Below are 19,648 nucleotides of genomic sequence, written 5' to 3'. Positions count from 1 at the left end.
TGATGAGATGAGATGAGAGGAATAAAAACAATAATGAGTATAAAAATGGGTACAATTTACCTGCAAATGGATGAGTCACAACATTAGCTTTTTCTGCTGGGTTTGATCTCTTTGATCTCTACAAGGGGAATTAATATTTAGTAAAACAGAAACAAAACGAAAATAAATCAAAACAGCTTGACAATATCAATCACATTACTATGCATGGTGAGAGATTTGTCAGCTGGGGTTATAATGTTTAAAATTAACTTATTTTGTGGAGCACCAAAAGATATGTCTTACCTTTGTAGTACTCTGGTAAAACTGACAACAAACCCCGCCTCCTGGTCACATGTTAGAAGCCAAAACCAAACCCCACCCCATACCAGCAGATGGCACTGTTGGACTCAGCATTGCAGGACATTTACCAAAAACTATACACATATTTTAGCAGGAATTTCAATAAAATAAAAGTTATTATTACACCCGTTACATATATATAAAAAAATCTTTCACTTGTTTAAATAACAAATTTACAGCAAATTTCTTTTCCACATTGAATGACACATATGTCAAATACTCGAAACTAATAGCATTATCTTCCTAACTGCTTACATATATGGTTACAACACAAAGAAAGAACACCTAAGACTTTTTCTGTCTATTAAATACATATTGATCAAGTGGCGGGATCGATTCCCAAATTATACTCTTTTGTTAGTGGGTGACTTTGCCAGTATTCTGAATAGTTCTATTGATAAATTTGCCCCTTCTATGCCAAATTATTCCAAATAATGGTTTACTGAGTAAATTTCAGTTGGTTGACATCTACAGAGAGACAAATCACGATTGTAGAGGGTACACATCAATTAAAGGATCTAGTATCAGTAAGAGTGGGATGATTTACACCCAAAAACAACAACGACCAGATGATGAAGATGCTGTATCGGAGTCAGATCAGGAGGTTTCTCCTGCTACTGGTAAACATGGAAACCAGTCCGATCCCTTTCATGTGGGGGAGCGGACCCCTACCCCCCAAAACAGCCTGGAGAGGGATGGGCACCAACAGGCGGTACTTGCCCAAAACACACCACAGGAAATGGTGCCTCTCCAACCGTTAGCGGTTAAGTGATCCGTATGAGTAACAGATCTGGTTCTAGAAAATCTCAGACTGTTTAATACAGGATTTCAGTCTTTAGTGACCATAAAGCCATTTCTATTCCCTTTAAATAGCCATTGGGCCAAATAGTAATTTCATTCTTTTGAATTTTTCTGACAGACGCTCAACATTCGCGTCTTTCTTCTTCTACTGTTTCTCCGTAGCAGGACACTACCTCACTCACTGCCCCGCCCTCCCCTTTTCACCCCGCCCCCTCGATGCTCAGCCGCTTTTATTAGAAAGTCGTAAATGTCATTTCAGCATCACTTTTGGCAGATTTTCGTGTCCTCGCCATGACCTTGACGTCTCCATCTTTGCGCAAATTTTGCTGACGTCGGCAAAAGCCGCAGCGGCTGGTCGGAGCCTTTTTCTTCCTCATAGATCAATATTTTTCAATAAAACATGGCAACGTCGTCCGATCCCGTGGCAGCAGGTAAATATTCGTCATTTTCATTCCAAATTGACAATGAAAGACTCTTGAATGACGTATGTTTTTACGTTTTTACTACGTGCGCACGATGCAAACAAAAGGACGCGTGCATGATGATGCAGCACGAAAATGCGTCCTCATTTCCTTGCAGACAGCCTAAATTATTTTAGCTTATTTATGACCCGTAAATTGAGTATTTGGACCTCTAAAAATGGTCGGGTTGTTGTTATTTCTAAACAGAACGCTGATTGTTATTGTGATGACGTCACAGTGCCGTCGAGGAGGCGTTAAGAGCATCGGCGAAGCTCTAGAGAGCAATTCTGTCCCATTTTACACTATTGTTAGCTCAAATGTTTTAAAGAGACGCCAGAAGACCTGTTTAATTTATTATTTTATTTTTTGCCCTCTGTTGTGGAGGTTTCCCTGCTCTTAAACATGCTGTACCTTTAAGAAACAAAATGCTGTTGTCAGTGCTGTTCCTTTACACATTAGATTTAGAATGGTCCATATTGTCGTTGATAACGACTCAGTGCTCATTGTTTGCAACCAGATTGGACACATTAATTTCATTGCACTATTATTCATCATAGAGTCATTCTATCCAGTTTTACACAATTTTTCTGCTCAAATATTTCAAAACAATCGTTTTCAGATGTTATTTTTACATACCTGTCCACCTGAGGCTACTGCTCCCCCTATAAATGATTGCAATCTCCGTTATTAAGCCATAATAAACCCTACAAACCCTACAAACGCCTGTTTACTCACAGCAAGACAGTTTTTGTAGAATAAAAAAACATGATTATTGTCTAAAGTTTATTTGGTTTACCAAATATAGAACAAAAACAATTATTTTAGCACCTTTCTTAGTTCTTTTCCCACTTGCAGTAAAATCCCTATTATTATTATTGTTATTTTTTAAATCCTTACAAAAATTGTTATTGACACTTTCCACGTGATGTCACATTGCCTTCTCTGGCAGAATGAGAGCCATGACGGACGGCAAGAAGCACTTGAGCGCATGGCAGTTGAATGGGCAGTTAAGTTGAAACAAATACCAATAACCACCACTTTTTACGATAGTGGTTTGTTGGTGTGCCAACCGGCAAGATTCTAAGCCCGATTTGTAAATTTATCGTATCCGTTTTGATGAAGACAGAACACGGCGATGTTTATCTGAAAATAAGACATTATTTCAGGATTTGCAGCAGCATTTTAAATGGATACATTTGATTTCTTTCAGAACAATTTTATGTTAATGGGAACGGGTGTTGTGGCTAACTTTGACTTCCCAGCAGAAGTATCTCACACCCCTTAACGTGAGTGCGCACTCTGTTTTTCCTATGCTTCTTATCGCTGTATTTCGACAGAACAAGTGTCACAATCGTAGTCTCCATTACATGTTTATTAAGGAATATTGACTGACTTGATTAAAACAAAAAAAACTAGTGCACATTTGCATCAAGGGGAATTATCGATCGACTCGATGTAGCTACTGCAGTTTAGTAAAATTTTTAATAAAAATGCTAAACAATTTGAGCAGCTTTCCGTTATAGTCAATTTGAGATTTCATGGCACCCTGGGTAAAGCATATTAGCATCCACATTTAACATTAGTGTCTTACCATTACCATTATGAGCATCGCGTACTGGTAACCCAACCAGTTACGAAGAACTGGTAAGCATCAATGCTTTTATAAGCTTTTAGATCAGCACTGGTGTATGTGGATACTCCATTTACAATATAGGATGACTGTATGAGTCTGTAGTTAGCATTGCTAATGCTACCGCCTGTTTCTCTAAATAGCGCTTTAGGTGTTGGAAATGGGGGGGTTTGATGGACACATCGTTTGGGTTGAGCGAGGGGGCTGGGAATCCCCTCCTCATTATGTTGTTAGGTCACATGTGTGCAAAGGGTCAATACAACATACACCATTTGAATTCCCCTGCTCTTAAACATGCTGTGCCTTTAAGAGGCCATAGTTTTCCCAAAATGACCTCCCTTGGTTGGCGCCCTCTCTTGGCAGGTAGCATGCCAGATTTTGACATTTGCTTTGTGCTCTTTAGTAGCGAGAACGGCGTCTCCAAGTGTCCCTCGACTCAAAGACCAGAGATGTCCAACCACACCTAGAAAAACAGGTAAGTCGTTTCAATTAGTGTTAAGACCAAATACATTATAGGGACGGGGTGTATTATTAACCTTTTGAAAAGAAAAAATGTTGATGCTTAATCAGATTGATTCTCTGAAGTTTGTATTCTTGCTTGTGCTTTTTAGCACTTGTTTTTCATGAAACTACAAAATAAAGTGAAATCGAGTGGACAAATTTACAGTGTGTCCCTTTAACTATCCTTTGTTGGTTGTTGTAGCCGCTAACAACTCTGACAAGAAGCTTCTTTGGAATGGACACGCGTCACCTTCACACTCGCTTGTGGGCAAAGCCAGTAAGTGTCATTTTCTTCTTTTTGTTTCTTGTTCTTGCAAAGAACTGGTACAGAATTTGAACCACTTTCTGGACGTTTTCAGCGGCAGAGGCCATTTTGAAGACGGACGACCGGATGCGATTAGCCAAGGAGAGGCGAGAGGAGCGGGACCGAAGCCTCGGTAAGGTAGCGACTCTCGTCTATCCTCTTATAGCATCTCTGGGAACTGACTAGGGTATTCCTCTGGTGAATTGGACCCCACGCGACCTAATTGCTAAATGGGAAGCTTCGTTTTTAGCCTAATCGCTTGAGCGTTTTCCTCCCCGAGTTCAATGACGTGATGAAGGTTGACTGCCAGGGGAATGTCCCGCCTTGCAGCTAGGATCACAGGAAAAAAGACAATTGGCCCACTTATTGGATGGGAATGCTGACCCCAGTGACAAAAAATATATATATTTTACACTATCATTCAAAGGTTTGGGGTCACCCATACAATTTTGTGTTTTCTATGAACAAGTAGAACTTTTATTTATCAAATGAGTTGTCCAATGTCTGCGTTCTTTTGCGCATATGAATATCTTTCTTTGGTTGGTCACTCTCAGGTGAGGCTTTTTCTTTGACACTCTACTTTGAAGGTCAACATTTTTGAGAACAGGAGGAGGACCCAGATGCGTAACGTTTCTCACACAAGCTTTATTTTACGGGAACGGGGCAGTCATGCATGTTAACACAAACGCCAGTGATTCGGCGATCGCTGGGCGTAAGAAGTAAGGCAGAAGTCTGGCGTGGAACAACAGGAAGCCAGAGGCCGACGAGTTCACACCAGTTACACGAGCAGATGGGGTCGAAACCAGACAGGACGCGACAGACAGGATTGATATCAAATATAGGAGACTGGAGACAGATATCAGACAGGACGAGACAGACGGGATCGATACCAGACACTGGAGACTGGGTTTCGTTAGCAAACGGGACGAGATATACGGGGACGATACCCAATACTGGAGATTGAAGCAAGGTATCACACAGGACGAGACAGACAGGATCGATACCGGACAGGATACACAAGCAGGATACCGGACAGAGTCAAAACACACGTCTTGCGGGTGCAGAGGTTCGTTGACGGACTGACAAAAGGTGAGTGAGAGCACTGAGCTTAAATAGGAGGGAAGCCACTCGGTCAACAAGCCGCAGCTTGCGCAAAACGGGCGGGGTCAATTGGGGGGAATGGGCAACCGTGACGGACACTGGTGTTTTGCTGGTACTATTTAACCAAACTGTTTGTTGAGGACCTGTGTCTAATTCTCAAACTTGAACGCTTGAATGTGCCTCACACTTGTCGTTCTACTCTGGTTAGAGCCTGTTTTTGATGTTCTCTGAAATGGAGTAGTACACACTGTTGTTGGAGATCTTCAGTATCTTGGCAATATTCCATATGGAATAGCCTTTGTTTCTTAGAACAAGGATAAGATGTCTAGTAGTTCCACATGACATTTCTCTTTTTCTGGCCTTTCTGAAAGTTTAGTCACTCTCACAAATATGATTTTCCAGATAGTCGACTAGCTCAAAAGAAGGTCAAATTTATAGCTTCTCTAACCAGCTGAACTGTTTTTTTAGTAGAGCTATTTTCAGTGCACAAGGGTTTCTTATCATCCGTTAGCCCTCTAACGTAATTAGCATACACAATGCACTATTAGAACACTGGAGTGCTGGTTGTTGGAAATGAGGGTGTGTTCTGATTGGTTTCATGTTATCTTCATTGAAAAAACTGCTTTTCTTTCAAAAATAAGGACTTTTCTAAATGACCCAAAACTTTTGAACCATACTGTATGTACAGCTCTCAAAACTGTAAAAGAAAAAAAGCTAATGTAATCCGGTAACCAGGGTTGGAATTGGGGGGATAGGTCACCTAATGTCTCCCAACAACACATCAGTTGGGTTGAGTGAGGTGGTTGGGAATCCCCTCCTCTGTATCAATCTTCCAGAAAGAGTCAAGAATGTGACTATGTTTTTTTTTTCTATTTTTTTGGGTTCAGTAGTGCGCGAGCAGCTGATGCGGGAGAAGCAGCGTCGATCTCAGCTTCATTTTCAGCGCACACTGGAGGAACGATGGAAGCGTTTGGAGGAGATGCGGCAAAAGGAGGAGCAGCGCCGAGCGGCTGTGGAGGAGAAACGGAGGCTGCGATTGGAGGAGGAGAAGGTCAGTTAGCACCATGTTGGGCAATCTCTTTTGTACCACAGACCGGTTCATTGTATTACAATATTTTCTCATCAACCATCGACATCGAACATGTTTGAACCTTTTCTTAAATTACAATAACGATAAAAACAAAAACAAATAAAACATATACAACTATAACAAACTTAACAATAACAATGGCTATAAATGTCAGGACGAGAACGGAAACAGGACCCAATTGCGTGACGTTTACCACAAGTTTTTTTGAAGGAAAGAGGAAGGGCTGCGCCCACGATCCAGTGTTCACTGGACGTGGGAAGCAAGTCGCTCTCTGATTCAAATGGTGATCCGAACACGGAAGTGAATCTTCCGTAGTGAGCGATGGCGGTGTCAGGGACGGAAAAACTGGTCGGTAGCCGGGACTGGGAGCGCAAAGCGTGGTTGGGGTCGGAAACGAGTCGTAAGCCAGAACGGGAGAGTAGACGTAGTCGGGGACAAAAAGAGGTCGGAAGCCGGGACGGGAGAGGAGACGTGGTCAGGATCAAAACAGGTCGTAGCCCATGACAGACGGGAGCAGAAACGGGACAGGTGGGAGTCAGGGTCAAAAAAGGCTTGCCTCGTATACACAGAGGTTCGCAGACGGACTGACAACAGGGGAATGACAAGACTGGGTTCAAATAGTGACAGGAAGCCCATCAGGCGGCTGTTGGCGCCAAATGAGCGGGCACCGGTGAGTCACATCAGTAATCATGACAATAAATCCACTGTGTCTCACGTTTCTGACGGTAGAACCAAATGCAGAAAAGCTGGAATGGAGGCAGCTGCGCTTAACAAAAAGATGGGATTTCTTAACAAAAATGTGGAACAACAAACAAAAACATACCAGGTCTCAAAACCGCTAGAAAAGTCTCCAAACTAGAAACAAAAACCAAACCTCACGTGGTGTCAGAAAACATGATAGAAGTGGCATGGAATTGGCAAATGCAATGACCCGACGCAGTGTGCTATCCAAGCAGTCAATATAAAGTTGGGATAACTAGGGAGAGGTGTGTGGATTTTGGGCTCAGGAGTGTGCAGTTCCAAACCCGGTTGGTGCACTCTGGGGGAAGGTGCCGTACCAGATCCTGACACTGTGTTGTCGGGTGGAATATTTAGATGTCAATCATTCATTTTTTTGAACCGCTTATCATAATGAGGGTTGCTGGGGTGCTGGGCCCATCCCGGCCGTGTTGTTGGAATAGGGGGGGGGGGACCTGAGGGCCTGAGGGCACAAGAACAACATGCAAACTTCACATAAGGAGGCCTTAGGAATTGAACCAGGGACCTGTGAGGCGGACCTTCTAACAGCAACAAGTTCTGGGAACTATGGAAACGTTTAAAACAAAACCTCACGTTGATCTGCGTGCCAAGTAATTAAAGATACAAACTCACTAAATGAACCAACCCTGCGAAAAGCTTGTTGGTGTTGTGTTGTGTCTGTCCCGTGTTCTTGACTTATGGATCCATGCTTCCTCCAACTCCATTGCCAAAAGTTCCAATCATTCTATCACGATGTAGTTGACCATTCTCCATGCTGATTGGCTATAAGCGCAAATGTTTGGTTTGATTAATTCTTCACTGTATCTCAAGCAGGCAGGAGTCCTTGTGACAACTGCACCCGCCCATGTAAACCACACATTTAATTCAAACGTAGTCCCTCAAAACCCCGGTTCAAGTTCAGTCCAAAACAGCAGTGTCTATAAAAATAACGGAATCTATGTTATGGTTTCTGAGTTGGACCCAAAAGTGGACACATTAACAGAGTTCAAAAGTTTATTTTGGGGTAACAGAGAATGAACAAAAGACACTCCACATATAAGAGGAGAAAAAAAAATTAGAAACAAAAAACAAAGTCCAAAGAACATTCACAGCTGGCAAGAATCAAGAAGTTCTGGGTAGATTAGAGACAGGCATCCAGGACTCAGGCAACAGCAACAGGCAGGATGTCCACTTGGAAAGAAAACGATCCAACAGAGGAAGCTGTTGGTGCAGTTATTTTATACTGGGTTTTCAGGTGTGGATGATCGGAGGCAAGTGAGGGGGTTTTCCAGTCCGTTTGTCCGGTGACGTGCTGTATCATGACAACTTAATTTTCTTCATGTGCGGCCCGGTACCAAAATACCAACGGCCTGGTACCGATCATCAGTACAGTGGTTGCCTACCACTGAGTTAGCCGAATAACCCACAAGTATGATTTTATATTTATATCTTGTCTTTAGGAGCGAGCGGAGGCCCTGCTGAGACGTTCTGTGGAGCGTAGCCTCAACCAGGAAAACCGACAGAAACGCTGGAGCAGATGCTTACTTGTTGGAAACGGTGGGGATATTTTTGGGTCAAATAATTACTCGACACTTATCCTACTTACACTTACTAAGGCATTTGGCATTGAAGTAGATCCAAACCAGATCGCCATGATAACTTTCCAGATAGGAAATGGGCAATGTCAACGTGGACATTCCTAATGAGATCCACTGTCCAGTCAGTTTTTTAGTGGATTGCTTGTTTCCTCTGGGATTTGTAAAAATGTGTTCCTTAAAATTGTGATTTGTGTACACAAAGCTGGGCATGTTGTTTCTTTAAATTGTATTTCTAAAAATGGAACTCAACATAGAAATCTTGTCTCAGTCCATTTAAACTCATACCGCTACTCTCGCTGGATGCACCGTATGCCAAACCGGTGCTAACATAGGCTGGAAAGTGGTCTTTAAGAATGCACTAGTCAAAACAAGTGTTTTGAAGAGCGCATTACCTGCCAAGCTAATCCAAAATTTGAATCTTCGTGTGGCTATGAAAAGGAGCATCAGTTAAACATGAGTAACGGTGTGCTGTGCTTTGCCTGCTACCTTTAGGTGACACCGAGAATGCATCACCTTCTTTGTGTGCCGCCCCCTCCCACGGCCTTGCCTCCCCTCTTCCTGCCTTCGGCGGATCTGGTAATGTTTGCCTGGCCTCTCCCAGAGGCCCCTCCAATCCACTCCCCAATTGATGTCCCTTTGCAACACTTCCCATGATATTGCCCGCATTTGATTGCATCGTCAACAAAGGCTGCATGCGCTTAAGTCATGGGTCCCCTAACGTTTTCCTGTGAGGGGCACATAACTTTCCTCTTCTCTGATGAGGGGCCGGAGTCAGTTTGTAACAGAAAAGTGTGACGATTGCAGGAGTGCAGAAATGTAAAAAATGTTTTCTAGAAAGCCGCAATCAAATAACCCTTCTGGTGTCACGACCAGGACAGGAAAACAAGAAACAGAACCCACTAGCGAAACTTTACTCACTTTATTGGGGAGAAAAGAAAGGAGCGCACACTCAATCGAGGGATCGTTGGTCGGGGAACTAGATTGATCGGAACGAGGAAGTGGTCAAAATCAAACGGATCGGGGCGAGAACAAAACAGGAGCAAAACACAGGCAAAACGGAGATTCACAGGGCTTGGCAAAACAAGAGCAAAACACCGGAAAAAACATAGATTCTCAGGGCTTGACGTATCACAACAGAGTTTAGCAGATGGGGGGTTTGGGGTTTTTAAGGGTTATTGTTCTATCTTCGTTATTCATTATCCATTATCCGTTATCGGTCAGTTCATAATACGCTACAAAACCTAGGAGCCGGGACACTTACTCTCAGCCAAAAGGCCAAGCTAAGGTCCTAGCCCTAAAGCCTTGCTGCGATCATTGCGAATGCACCGTTCCCGGAGGTACTGCAATACCGGGCCGATGCGTGGAGTGGACAGAGCAAGATAGTCAGCCGCATGCCAACACTTAAAGAAATTCACTGTCGTGTGGCTATGAAAAGGAGCATCAGTTAAACATGAGTAACGGTGTGCAGATGCTCCGACAACAAACGACTCCAAGGACAGCGTTTAAGTAGTCACAGGGAGCAATCTTTCAACGAGTTTCAGCCGGTGTCCATGGGCGGGGCCAATTGGGCGCCGTGGCAACCGTGACAGAACCTGGCGCCACACGGCGGGGACCAATTGGGCGCCATGGCAACCGTGACATCTGGATTCAAAAGTCTGATAATAAATACTAACAATCTTAATGAAATAACTAATAACCAAATAACCCTCTCTGGATTTTTGCAGAAAAAAAATGCCAGAATTTAAATAATACTCTATTTATGAATTACATAATAACCAAGTAACACACTCAGGTTCTAAGTGAAATAAAGTCAATGGAACATAAAGTTTCTGTTGTGCTGTCAGTTGAATTTTGTACTTTTTTGCGAACGCTAAATAATGTGTTTTTGATGTGGTCATAATGGGGTAAGAGTCGTAAAGTGGGGCAGGAATAACATCTTATTGCTCATGTGAAGTGAAAATATAAGGCATGGATGCCATATCTTGGAGGTCTTCTGTTCATATATATTCTTATAAATCGTTGTTGATACCCTGTGGGGGAAAAGTCGTAAAGTGAAGCCAATTTTTTGATTGCTCACAGTAATGTGATAATATCTCAAGGCATGGTCGCTGTATCCCAGGGGTCTACTGTGTTTTTACAGTATATTCTGAGAATTTGTTGTCGACGTATAGAGGGGTCGGAAATACATCTTATTGCTCACTGTAAAGTGAAAATGTTATAAGGCAGGGATGCCATATTCTGGAGGTCTAATGTACATTTATATTCCGAGAATTTGTTATCGATGTCACGTCGTGGGGGAAAACGCCATAAAGAGATGTCCAAAAATGTCTTATTCCACACCAACAAGTGAAAACATCCAAAGGCGTGGGCATTATATCCAGGGGGCGTACATTGTAGTGTTAATCTGTGGAACACTATTTAACCTTTCAACCAACAAAGACACCAGACCATATCATAAATTGCTGCTCACAACATTTCCTAAAATCAGCAAAATGAGCTTTGGTAAGCCGCTAAATTTTTATATATTGCACATGTATATTGCACTTGCCCAAAATAGACATGGCTGCACTTTGTAGGGATTAGACTTCACAGATGGGGACAGATAGACCAGATGTCTGTCCTGTGGGACTGTGAGAAATCATTTTGGAGTTGTTTTTTTTGCTTGTTTAATAAGCAGGACAACTGTGATCATTTCAGTGAAATTTATTGAATGGCTCAAAGAGTCATTTAAAAAAAAATCTGACTGTCAATTGGGGCTGCAACTAACGACTCGTTTAATATCTGACTAGTCACAGACTGAAAGGATTAGTCGGATATTTGGATGGTTACTGATTATTTCTTAAATTAAGCATGAAGTGGATTTAGTGGTAAATGCTAATATAAAAAAGAAAACTGTCATGAACCGGAACAGGAGTATAACCCAAATTCGTGACGTTTCTCACACAAGTTTTTATTTTACGGGAAATGGGGAGTCATGCACGTTAGGCAGAAGTCTGGTGTGGAATGACAGGAAGCCAGAGCCCGACGAGATCGATACCAATTGCCCGCGCAGATATCGGACAGATAGGGTTGATCCCGTACAGGACAGGACAGACAGGATTGATATCGAAACAGGATATCTAAATTAAACAGGCCAAACTAGACGGAAACGAAAACCGGAGAGAATAATAAACAGGACAAAAATAGACGGGAACGATACCGGACAGGAAACGCAGGCAGGAAGCCAGACAGAGTCAAAATCCACGTTTTGCGGGGCAGAGGTTTGTTGATGGACTGACAAAGGGAGAGTGAGAGCACTGAGCTTAAATAGAAGGGAAGCCAATCTGTCAACGAGCCGCAGCTGGCGCCACACGGACGGGGCCAATTGAGCACCATGGCAACCGTGACAAAAACCAAGAGGAGGCACACTAGCAGCAGTAGAACAGTAAATAAAACAAATACGATGCCAATTTTGTGAAGTACATTCATTGGTCAACTGCAAAGTCTGTGACGAAAGTACTTAATGTATCTTAACAGTTGGAAGTAAAACGGTTTTAACAATTGAATTTAGTTCTTCGAACTGCATGCATTTAATTTCAAATACATTTTTCAAGCAAAGTCTGGCATAACGCTCGAGCTCTCTATTATAGCCATATATACACATATAAAATGTACAATGCATGTCATCAAAACTGTATAGGCTCGAACGTTACATGGATCTTACTGAGACGACTCAGACTCCGTTTAGTTCAACTGTCTGACATTTATTTTATATGTCCGTGTGTTACCGATCTACCGCCATGATACGCAAGGTCTGCTTTGCAAACTCTGCAAGTAGCCTTTATTTTAACTTATCCGGGCTAAAATGCTTCAAACTTCAGAAGGTTTACACACGTAGTTGACGTCCCCATTTCTGTATGTTTATGTTTATGCTGGAGACAGAGAGGCTAATGGTTATTGCGCACCTGTGAGTCTCTGCAGAGATTATACATTCATTTGGACAGGTAACTTAAAATTAGTTTTACCTGGTTATATCAGTATCAGAAATTATTTTCCCCCCATTTTATTAACACTCCACTTATTGAAACATAAATATTTTGTTTGTTTGTTGTACATGATTCAATTGTTTGTTTGTTTGTACATGATTCAGATTGAATCGTTTCTTGTACATGATTCAATTGTTTGTTTGTTTGTACATGATTCAAATTGAATCGTTTCTCCGGCGCCGTCACGAATGGCAGCCACTCCAGCAGCTCCTGTGTTATTTTCGATTGTTCTCAGTTATTTTCGATTGTTCTCAGCTTAGGGATGCTGCTGGAAAAGTGAATTTCCCTTCGGGGATGAATAAAGTATCTATCTATCTATCTATCTATCTATCTATCTATCTATCTATCTATCTATCTATCTATCTATCTATCTATCTATCTATCTATCTATCTATCTATCTATCTATCTATCTATCTATCTATCTATCTATCTATCTATCTATCTATCTATCTATCTATCTATCTACTCATGTAAAGAAAGATGCCTCACTCTGTTGGAAGAACGTGTCCAGGGACAATAGTCCACAATTAAATTTATTGTCGAGTATTTATCTTATCTTTCTCTTCATTCATTTGAAAAGTGCTATATTAAATGGAGACCATTTACCATTTATCAATTTTTGTCGACAACGATGACTATTCATTGGAACCCAACTATCAACTTGACGTTTGCAGACAAGACTCTGCCCTTTCGCATCTCTGGAATTTCATAAGGTTCCCATGTGTCCTGCAGCGCCGTGCAGCCCTCGAAGGGCATGCGCCGGCAACTCCAGTAGCCAGGCGAACCCCCAACGAAGCCACCTGGAGAAAGGTCCCCATTCCACTCCCTGCACGCCAAAGGTAAGGAAAATCGAAAGCAAACTGACCTTGAACAAAAGTCTTCAAAACTTGCTTCCTCACTCAGAAAGAGCGTCTGCAAGTGCGAAGAGGACAGGCCTCTCCTGGCGGCCACAACACAACAATCAGATCCCAAAGGCCTGCCAACATCACCAAGACGACAACGTCTCCCACCGTCTCCAAGTCAGATCTCAATTGGAAAAACTGTCATAAGTTTATAGTTAGTTATATTTATGTAGTCATAGTTGTAGTAGACACTCAAAGAGACAAGATGTCAATTAATTTTGAGCTTGCAAAGAGAACAGGAGAGGACTGTACAAAACCCTCAAGATGTATAACATCTGGTACATAGGAACAATTGTTAAGTTTATAGTTTAACATACACTCATAATAAGGACAGAAGACAATGTAGCAATTTGGATGGCCACAACTAACAAAAACTTTATTGACTTAATTAAACTGAAGAGTAAAACAAAACTGCTTAAACCTCTTTTCAGACAAAAGCTAATTGCTCAGTACAGCTTAACTGTGTGACGTTAGCTGATTTGATAACATCTATGAAATAGTAATTATGCCAAAGTTTGTGTCCCATGTCTCCCTCCTAGTTACTTAAGAGTGTTGATGCTCATTTTGACTATCATTTTTGTCCTAATTGACGGTTTCAAAACAAGGTGCAAGCAAAGTTTTTTGTAAAAATGTCACAAATACTGCAACCGAGGATACCAACCTATTTACCTTTAGTGTTGACGGCGCTGGGCAAAGGAGAAAGAACACGAGCATGCTGTGTAAATCTCTCAGCTATGCATGTGCCACAATCGATGCTGTATGAAGCAATAAATTGTAAGAATCAAACTTGTTCTATTTTATCTTCGAGCCATATGTACTCATGAAAGGAGCCATATATGGGTCGCGAGACATAGGTTCCCAACCCCTGGGCTACACAAAGAATAGGTTACAAAAAGCATATTAGCCCTAAGAGATGTGGGAAACAACAGCAACACCATTTGCTAATAGTGACAATGATGTAAGCAGCGCATAATAGTCAAAATAACAAACAACAGTGCTCAATAGTAGATAGATAGATGGATACTTTATTCATCCCCATATGGAAATTCACACTTCCAGCAGTATCCTTGTGTTGAAAAAAAAAGAAATAAAATATATAGAATACAAAAATGCACAATATAACGTGTTGATATAGAGTATTCAAATAGTGGTACGGAAAATACACACTGTAATAAAAATAGGGTAATATGCAAATGTAGGGGGTGGAGTTTAATGTGGGCTTTTATTCCCCCGGGTGGAGTTAAAGAGCCTCATGGCATGAGGGAGAAATGATCTCCTCAGTCAAAATTAGGAATAACCCTGATATCTTAAGCAATCTACTTTGCAGGCAGTTGTCCAATCCTAAAAACAGAATTACTATGAGCAGAATAAAAACAAATCTGAACAAAATGCATACAATTATTCACCTAAGAACAAGAGAGGACTTTGTGAACAACTGATTTTTTTCTCAAACGTGTGTGCAGGCTGGCTCTTGGCAACGTCCCTGCCTGCCCACCCAAATCTCGGTCTGCTGGGCCTCAAAGAGTGCTCTTGGCCGAGGCGGTGCCTCAACACAAGCAGAATACAGTTGAAGGCGACCGGGAAAAATCATCTGAAGGCATCAAAGCGGAGAAGGAACACAGTTCTCCAAAGAATCACAACAACGGAGGTAGACAGATATCGACATTTTCCACTCAACGAATATTTTTTTAGCTTCTCATGCACGCGTGCCGCAGATTGGTCGCCACGTAAGCCGGCGACGGGTAAAACTGACGCGGAGGAGGCTGGCAGGATGCTTGCAGAGCACAGATCCAAACAACTGGAGGAGAAGAAAACCCAGCAAGAAAGGTGGGAAGGGAATTGCCTCAGGGCCTGCAGAACTGAATGTGAAGGCCGTCGCGTAGATTTCTGACCCTGGCAACAAGTTATTGTCTCCATGATAATGAAAAACCTTTGTGGAATTTCATGCAGGGAGAGGGAGAAGCAGCAAGAGGACGGTCGGCCTAGGTCAGAGGAGTCCGTTTCTGTCCTGCCAACGTTAACACATGAGATTAGGCGGGACAAGGAGCTCATGAACTTTGAGGTACTGCAACCTTTTTTATTAATCATATAAGTTTTTGAGTAGTTTTTTGATATTGTGCCAATTACCAAGGTGGGTGGTATTGAGAATGTATTGAATGGATCCGATAGAGGGTAAATAAAGGGTAAAATCGAACATTACCAATCTGATACTTTTTGCTTAGAACTGTCATGATCATTGAATAATTGAACCCTCCCCCCTTAAATTCAGTTTAGAATTTTAAAAAACACAGCAAAAAGATTTTAGGCAGTAAAATTTTTACTTTATTCATTATAGAATATATAAATACATTGCAAACTTTAACAGTATCAATACAAATATTTCCATTACAACGGTTTCAAAACGAGAGAGTCAAACCAAAAATGCAGCAATCTAACTAAAATACAAATACTGTATAACAATGTGAACAAGAATACTAAAGTGCCCTCCCTTGCACAATATTTTGAAAATAAAGTCATTCATATAAAACAAATATCAATTGTCTCTCATTGGTTGTGTTGCCGTACTGACAACAGATTTACAGGTTTTTGTTCAGGAGCGATGCTACAGTGTCAAAAAGGGCTTTGGGGTTGTTCTTTTGAGACGCAATCACCTTCGAAAGGTAGGCCGATTTTGCAGAGGCAAGGGCCGCTTTATACTTTAACAAGCTGTCACACCAGGTTTGATGGAAAACCTCAAGCTTGGTAGCGCGCCATTTTCTCTCCCATTTCCTGCATTCTTTTTTAAGGGTTCTAGTTTCATCAGTAAACCAAGGTGTGCGTCTTTTAGGACGTGATTTTAGTTTTATGGGCGCTATTGAATCCAGCACACTAGTCAGGGTGGTATTGAACTCATTCATGAGTGAGTCAATCGAGCCATTGTATTTAGGAAAGGACGCAACTGCTCCAGGAAGGAGTTCAAAGAGCTCAGAAACTGTGCCAGTGCTTATATTGCGTCCGCTAAATCCCTCAGCTTTATTAACTCTACATTTAGTTAGCACCTCAAATGTCACTAAATAATGATCAGAGATAACAGTAGTACACGGTAGCACCATAATGTTTGAGGTTAAAACTCGCAAGTCAACCAGTTGAGTAAAACCAAATGCATCAATTAGAGAACTAAACGCAATAGTAAGTGAACTTTGTGGGGAGTTCATATGAATGTTAAAGTCTCCCATAATTATAATTTTGTCTGCATAGGTTACTAGTTCAGACAAAAGTTCAGCAAATTCGTCTAAGAAAGTTGTGTATGGCCCAGGTGCACGATAGATAGTTATTACATCAATTGACAATTGAGGGGACCGCATCACAAGAGCCTCAAACGTTTTGTAATTATTAGAGGTACGTGTATTAAATTTGAGCGATTTTTCAGAGATTAGCGCAACACTACCACCCCTTTTCAGCGTGCGTGCTATATGACTACTCTCGTAGTCTGGGGGAGAGGCATAATTTAGCGCTAAGTGCTCATCCGGGCGTAACCACGTTTCACAAAGACCCATACAGTTAAGTTTATAATCACGAATAATGTTATCAACAAGTAAAGCTTTTGGAGCAAGCGATCTAATATTTAACAGACCAAATTTCAGCTTTGCTGAATCATTTGACTTAGCTGAACTCTTTGTAGTCTTTGTCGAGATCTTCAAAAGCTCCCGGCGTTGTGGCCGTACCTGTCATTGCCTTTTATGTAGTTGAAAATAATTCCACACCATGTAGCGCTTCCTATTTGCCTCCATCAATCTATGCTTCTGGTAGGAGTGAGGACATAGGTTTGGCCCTCTCTTCTGCCTGGCAGGCTGTCACGTCCGGAACGAGCGTTGGACCCAAATGCGTAACGTTTCACAGAATGCTTTATTAAGGGACCGGGGAGGTCAGGGACAGGGGAAAAGACAGCGATCTGCTGCTCGCTGGGCAGGAGGAGCAGAAAGCCCTCGCGAACAAAGCGTGGTCGGAGATCGGAACAAGTTGGGGAGCCGGGACGGGAGACAGAGTGTGGTCGGAGATCGGAACAAGACAGGTGGCCGGAACGAGCGGGAAGCCAGAGATTCGGGGAACAATACAAGAAACTGAATCAGGCAGGATACGGGTAACCGGGACAGGAGACCGGAGCTTGGATCAGGATCGATACAAGAAACAGAATCAGGCAGGATACGGGTAGCTGGGACAGGAGAACGGACCTTGGATCGGGGATCGATACAGGAAACAGGTCAGGCAGGATACGGGTAGCCAACAGGAGAACGGAGCTTGGATCGGGGATCGATACAGGAAACAGGTAGGGATCAAAAGGAGAGCCAGAGTCAAAAGAGGTTCGCTGACGGACCGACAAGGAGTGAACGTGAATGACGTGCTTAAATAGGAAGAGTACTAATTAGAGAACGAGTGGCAGTTGGGGCTGAACGAGTGAGCGCAGGTGAGGGCAATTGGCAAATCATGACATAGGCAGGATGCAGCAGCATGTCAGGTGGGGTGAGGTGCTAAAACTGCGCCTGTCAATCATGAATCCGGCATAAATTTATGGACCGGGTGAGCGAAAGGCTTACGCTATCTACATAAAGAAGCTGCGCTTTGAGGAAATTGGTGGAGCAGTGAAGTATTGATCCCAGGAAAATAGTATCAATCCAATCAAAGTACTTGTTTAGTATTGATAATATCGATACAGTATTTGGATCGGTTCGAATACCTCTAATACATACTGCGGATGTATAAAATGTCCAGTGAATAAACACACTAGCTCTTACTGTAGATTTAATTCCATGCACCTTTTAGTCTAGAGCACATTGTATATGGAAAATATAACATATATGATACAAGACTAGCTGGAATGGGCCCCAGCACCCCCGCGACCCTACTGAGGATAAGCAGTGTAGATAATGGATGAATGGATGATACAAGACTATCTTTTAAGGGGTATGCAAGATACGTTGTGTGGCAAAAAGTCTGCTTGGGAAATTAAAAACCGAAATGTGTTGCTTGTTATGTTGAAAGAGAAAAAAATCTCCAATGGAAGAAGCGCAGCGTCAGCGTCAAGACCGGGAACAGCAAGAAGTGGAAGAGCGCCAACTTCGCAAAAAGGTTGTGGCAATGCAAAATGGCCACCGTAATGCTATTTAACGCTTGGACGTCTTTTGCAGAGGATCGAGGAGATCATGAAGAGAACCAGGAAAGGCGACGTGGACGTCAAAGTGCCGTGAGCTGCTGCTGATGTCGCTGTTATACTTCCCTTTCTTACACTGCGTATTGATTAAATTCTTTGATGCCCTCTACCGCATCAGCCTCATCATTGTCCCAAATGTCCTTAGCGTCTTTTTACATTCGAACTGAAGTACAAATGGTAAAAAAGCAGTGTAGAGAAAATCGCTTTCAATTATATTTATTTGGTTCAGAATCGAATTTGGTGGTTACTGATTGGGCCAGAAGATGGTGCTCATGATTTCCACACAAATTAGTTTCCAAAATACTCTATTCTTATCTTGGGTATCATTCATCCTGAAAGAAGCAATACTCTAAACATTGTTTTAGCTTTTAATTATCGATTTTGCAGTTCATTGATTATAATAATGATTGATCAGTCCAAACAAAAAATATATGTACTTTACACACAATTAATGACACAAGTGGTGTGATTCTAACAAACTACGATTTGTTTACATGGCAAGGACAATTAATAATAATAATAATAATAATTTCCTTTGTATTGTCATTCTTTGTAACAATGTACACAGAACGAAATGTCGATACACCTGACCCGTTGTAGCGAGTCGGTGCAGCCGCAGCCAGAGGGCGCCGCCATTATACCAATTAGGTATGTGTCGGTCGAGGCGCGAACCAGCGACCGACAATTGAATTAAATGAAAGAATGAAGAACATTGTTGACACTAGGACTCGCGGCGTTAGCAAGGGGGAGGGGGAAGAAATTCTGTAGCAGGAATTAATATGCTGATCAATAAACCCGGTTTTAAGATAATAACCTTATTGAAATAATGAGGAATTCTTTTATAGCGTGTCAGAATTATATTTATACCTAGCACCAAGGAGAGTTTGTTGCGTACCTTGGTAAGCCACAGCAATATGTGGAGGAAATGATCACTTTGGTGTTTCAAATCTCTATTACACAACTGCAGAG

At 42.0% G+C, this 19,648-nt stretch overlaps 1 protein-coding gene across 2 annotated transcripts; it reads left to right on the top strand.

The window, feature by feature from the left end:
• The first annotated feature begins 1,343 nt into the window (after nt 1–1,343).
• map7d2a (MAP7 domain containing 2a) lies at nt 1,344–18,788 on the top strand. 2 transcript variants are annotated; one of them, XM_088321566.1, is made up of 14 exons: nt 1,344–1,571; nt 3,635–3,706; nt 3,935–4,009; nt 4,092–4,169; nt 6,025–6,188; nt 8,426–8,522; nt 9,056–9,139; nt 13,322–13,428; nt 13,493–13,608; nt 14,955–15,139; nt 15,207–15,318; nt 15,442–15,553; nt 18,511–18,597; nt 18,657–18,788. In XM_088321566.1, exons 1-14 carry the CDS (start codon nt 1,541–1,543, stop codon nt 18,714–18,716), a joined length of 1,380 nt encoding a protein of 459 aa, XP_088177692.1. In that variant the 5' UTR covers nt 1,344–1,540; the 3' UTR covers nt 18,717–18,788. The 2 variants fall into 2 exon arrangements, with proteins under 2 accessions (XP_088177692.1, XP_088177693.1); XM_088321567.1 differs by lacking the exon at nt 9,056–9,139.
• The last annotated feature ends 860 nt before the right edge of the window (nt 18,789–19,648 follow it).

The sequence above is a fragment of the Urocampus carinirostris genome, chromosome 17 (genome assembly GCF_059441175.1).
Source record: "Urocampus carinirostris isolate Australia breed hairy pipefish chromosome 17, RoL_Ucar_1.0, whole genome shotgun sequence".
In the NCBI taxonomy this organism is placed as follows: domain Eukaryota; kingdom Metazoa; phylum Chordata; class Actinopteri; order Syngnathiformes; family Syngnathidae; genus Urocampus; species Urocampus carinirostris.
The sequence above is the reverse complement of the archived record's forward strand: the minus strand, read 5'-3'. Positions and strand labels throughout refer to the sequence as shown.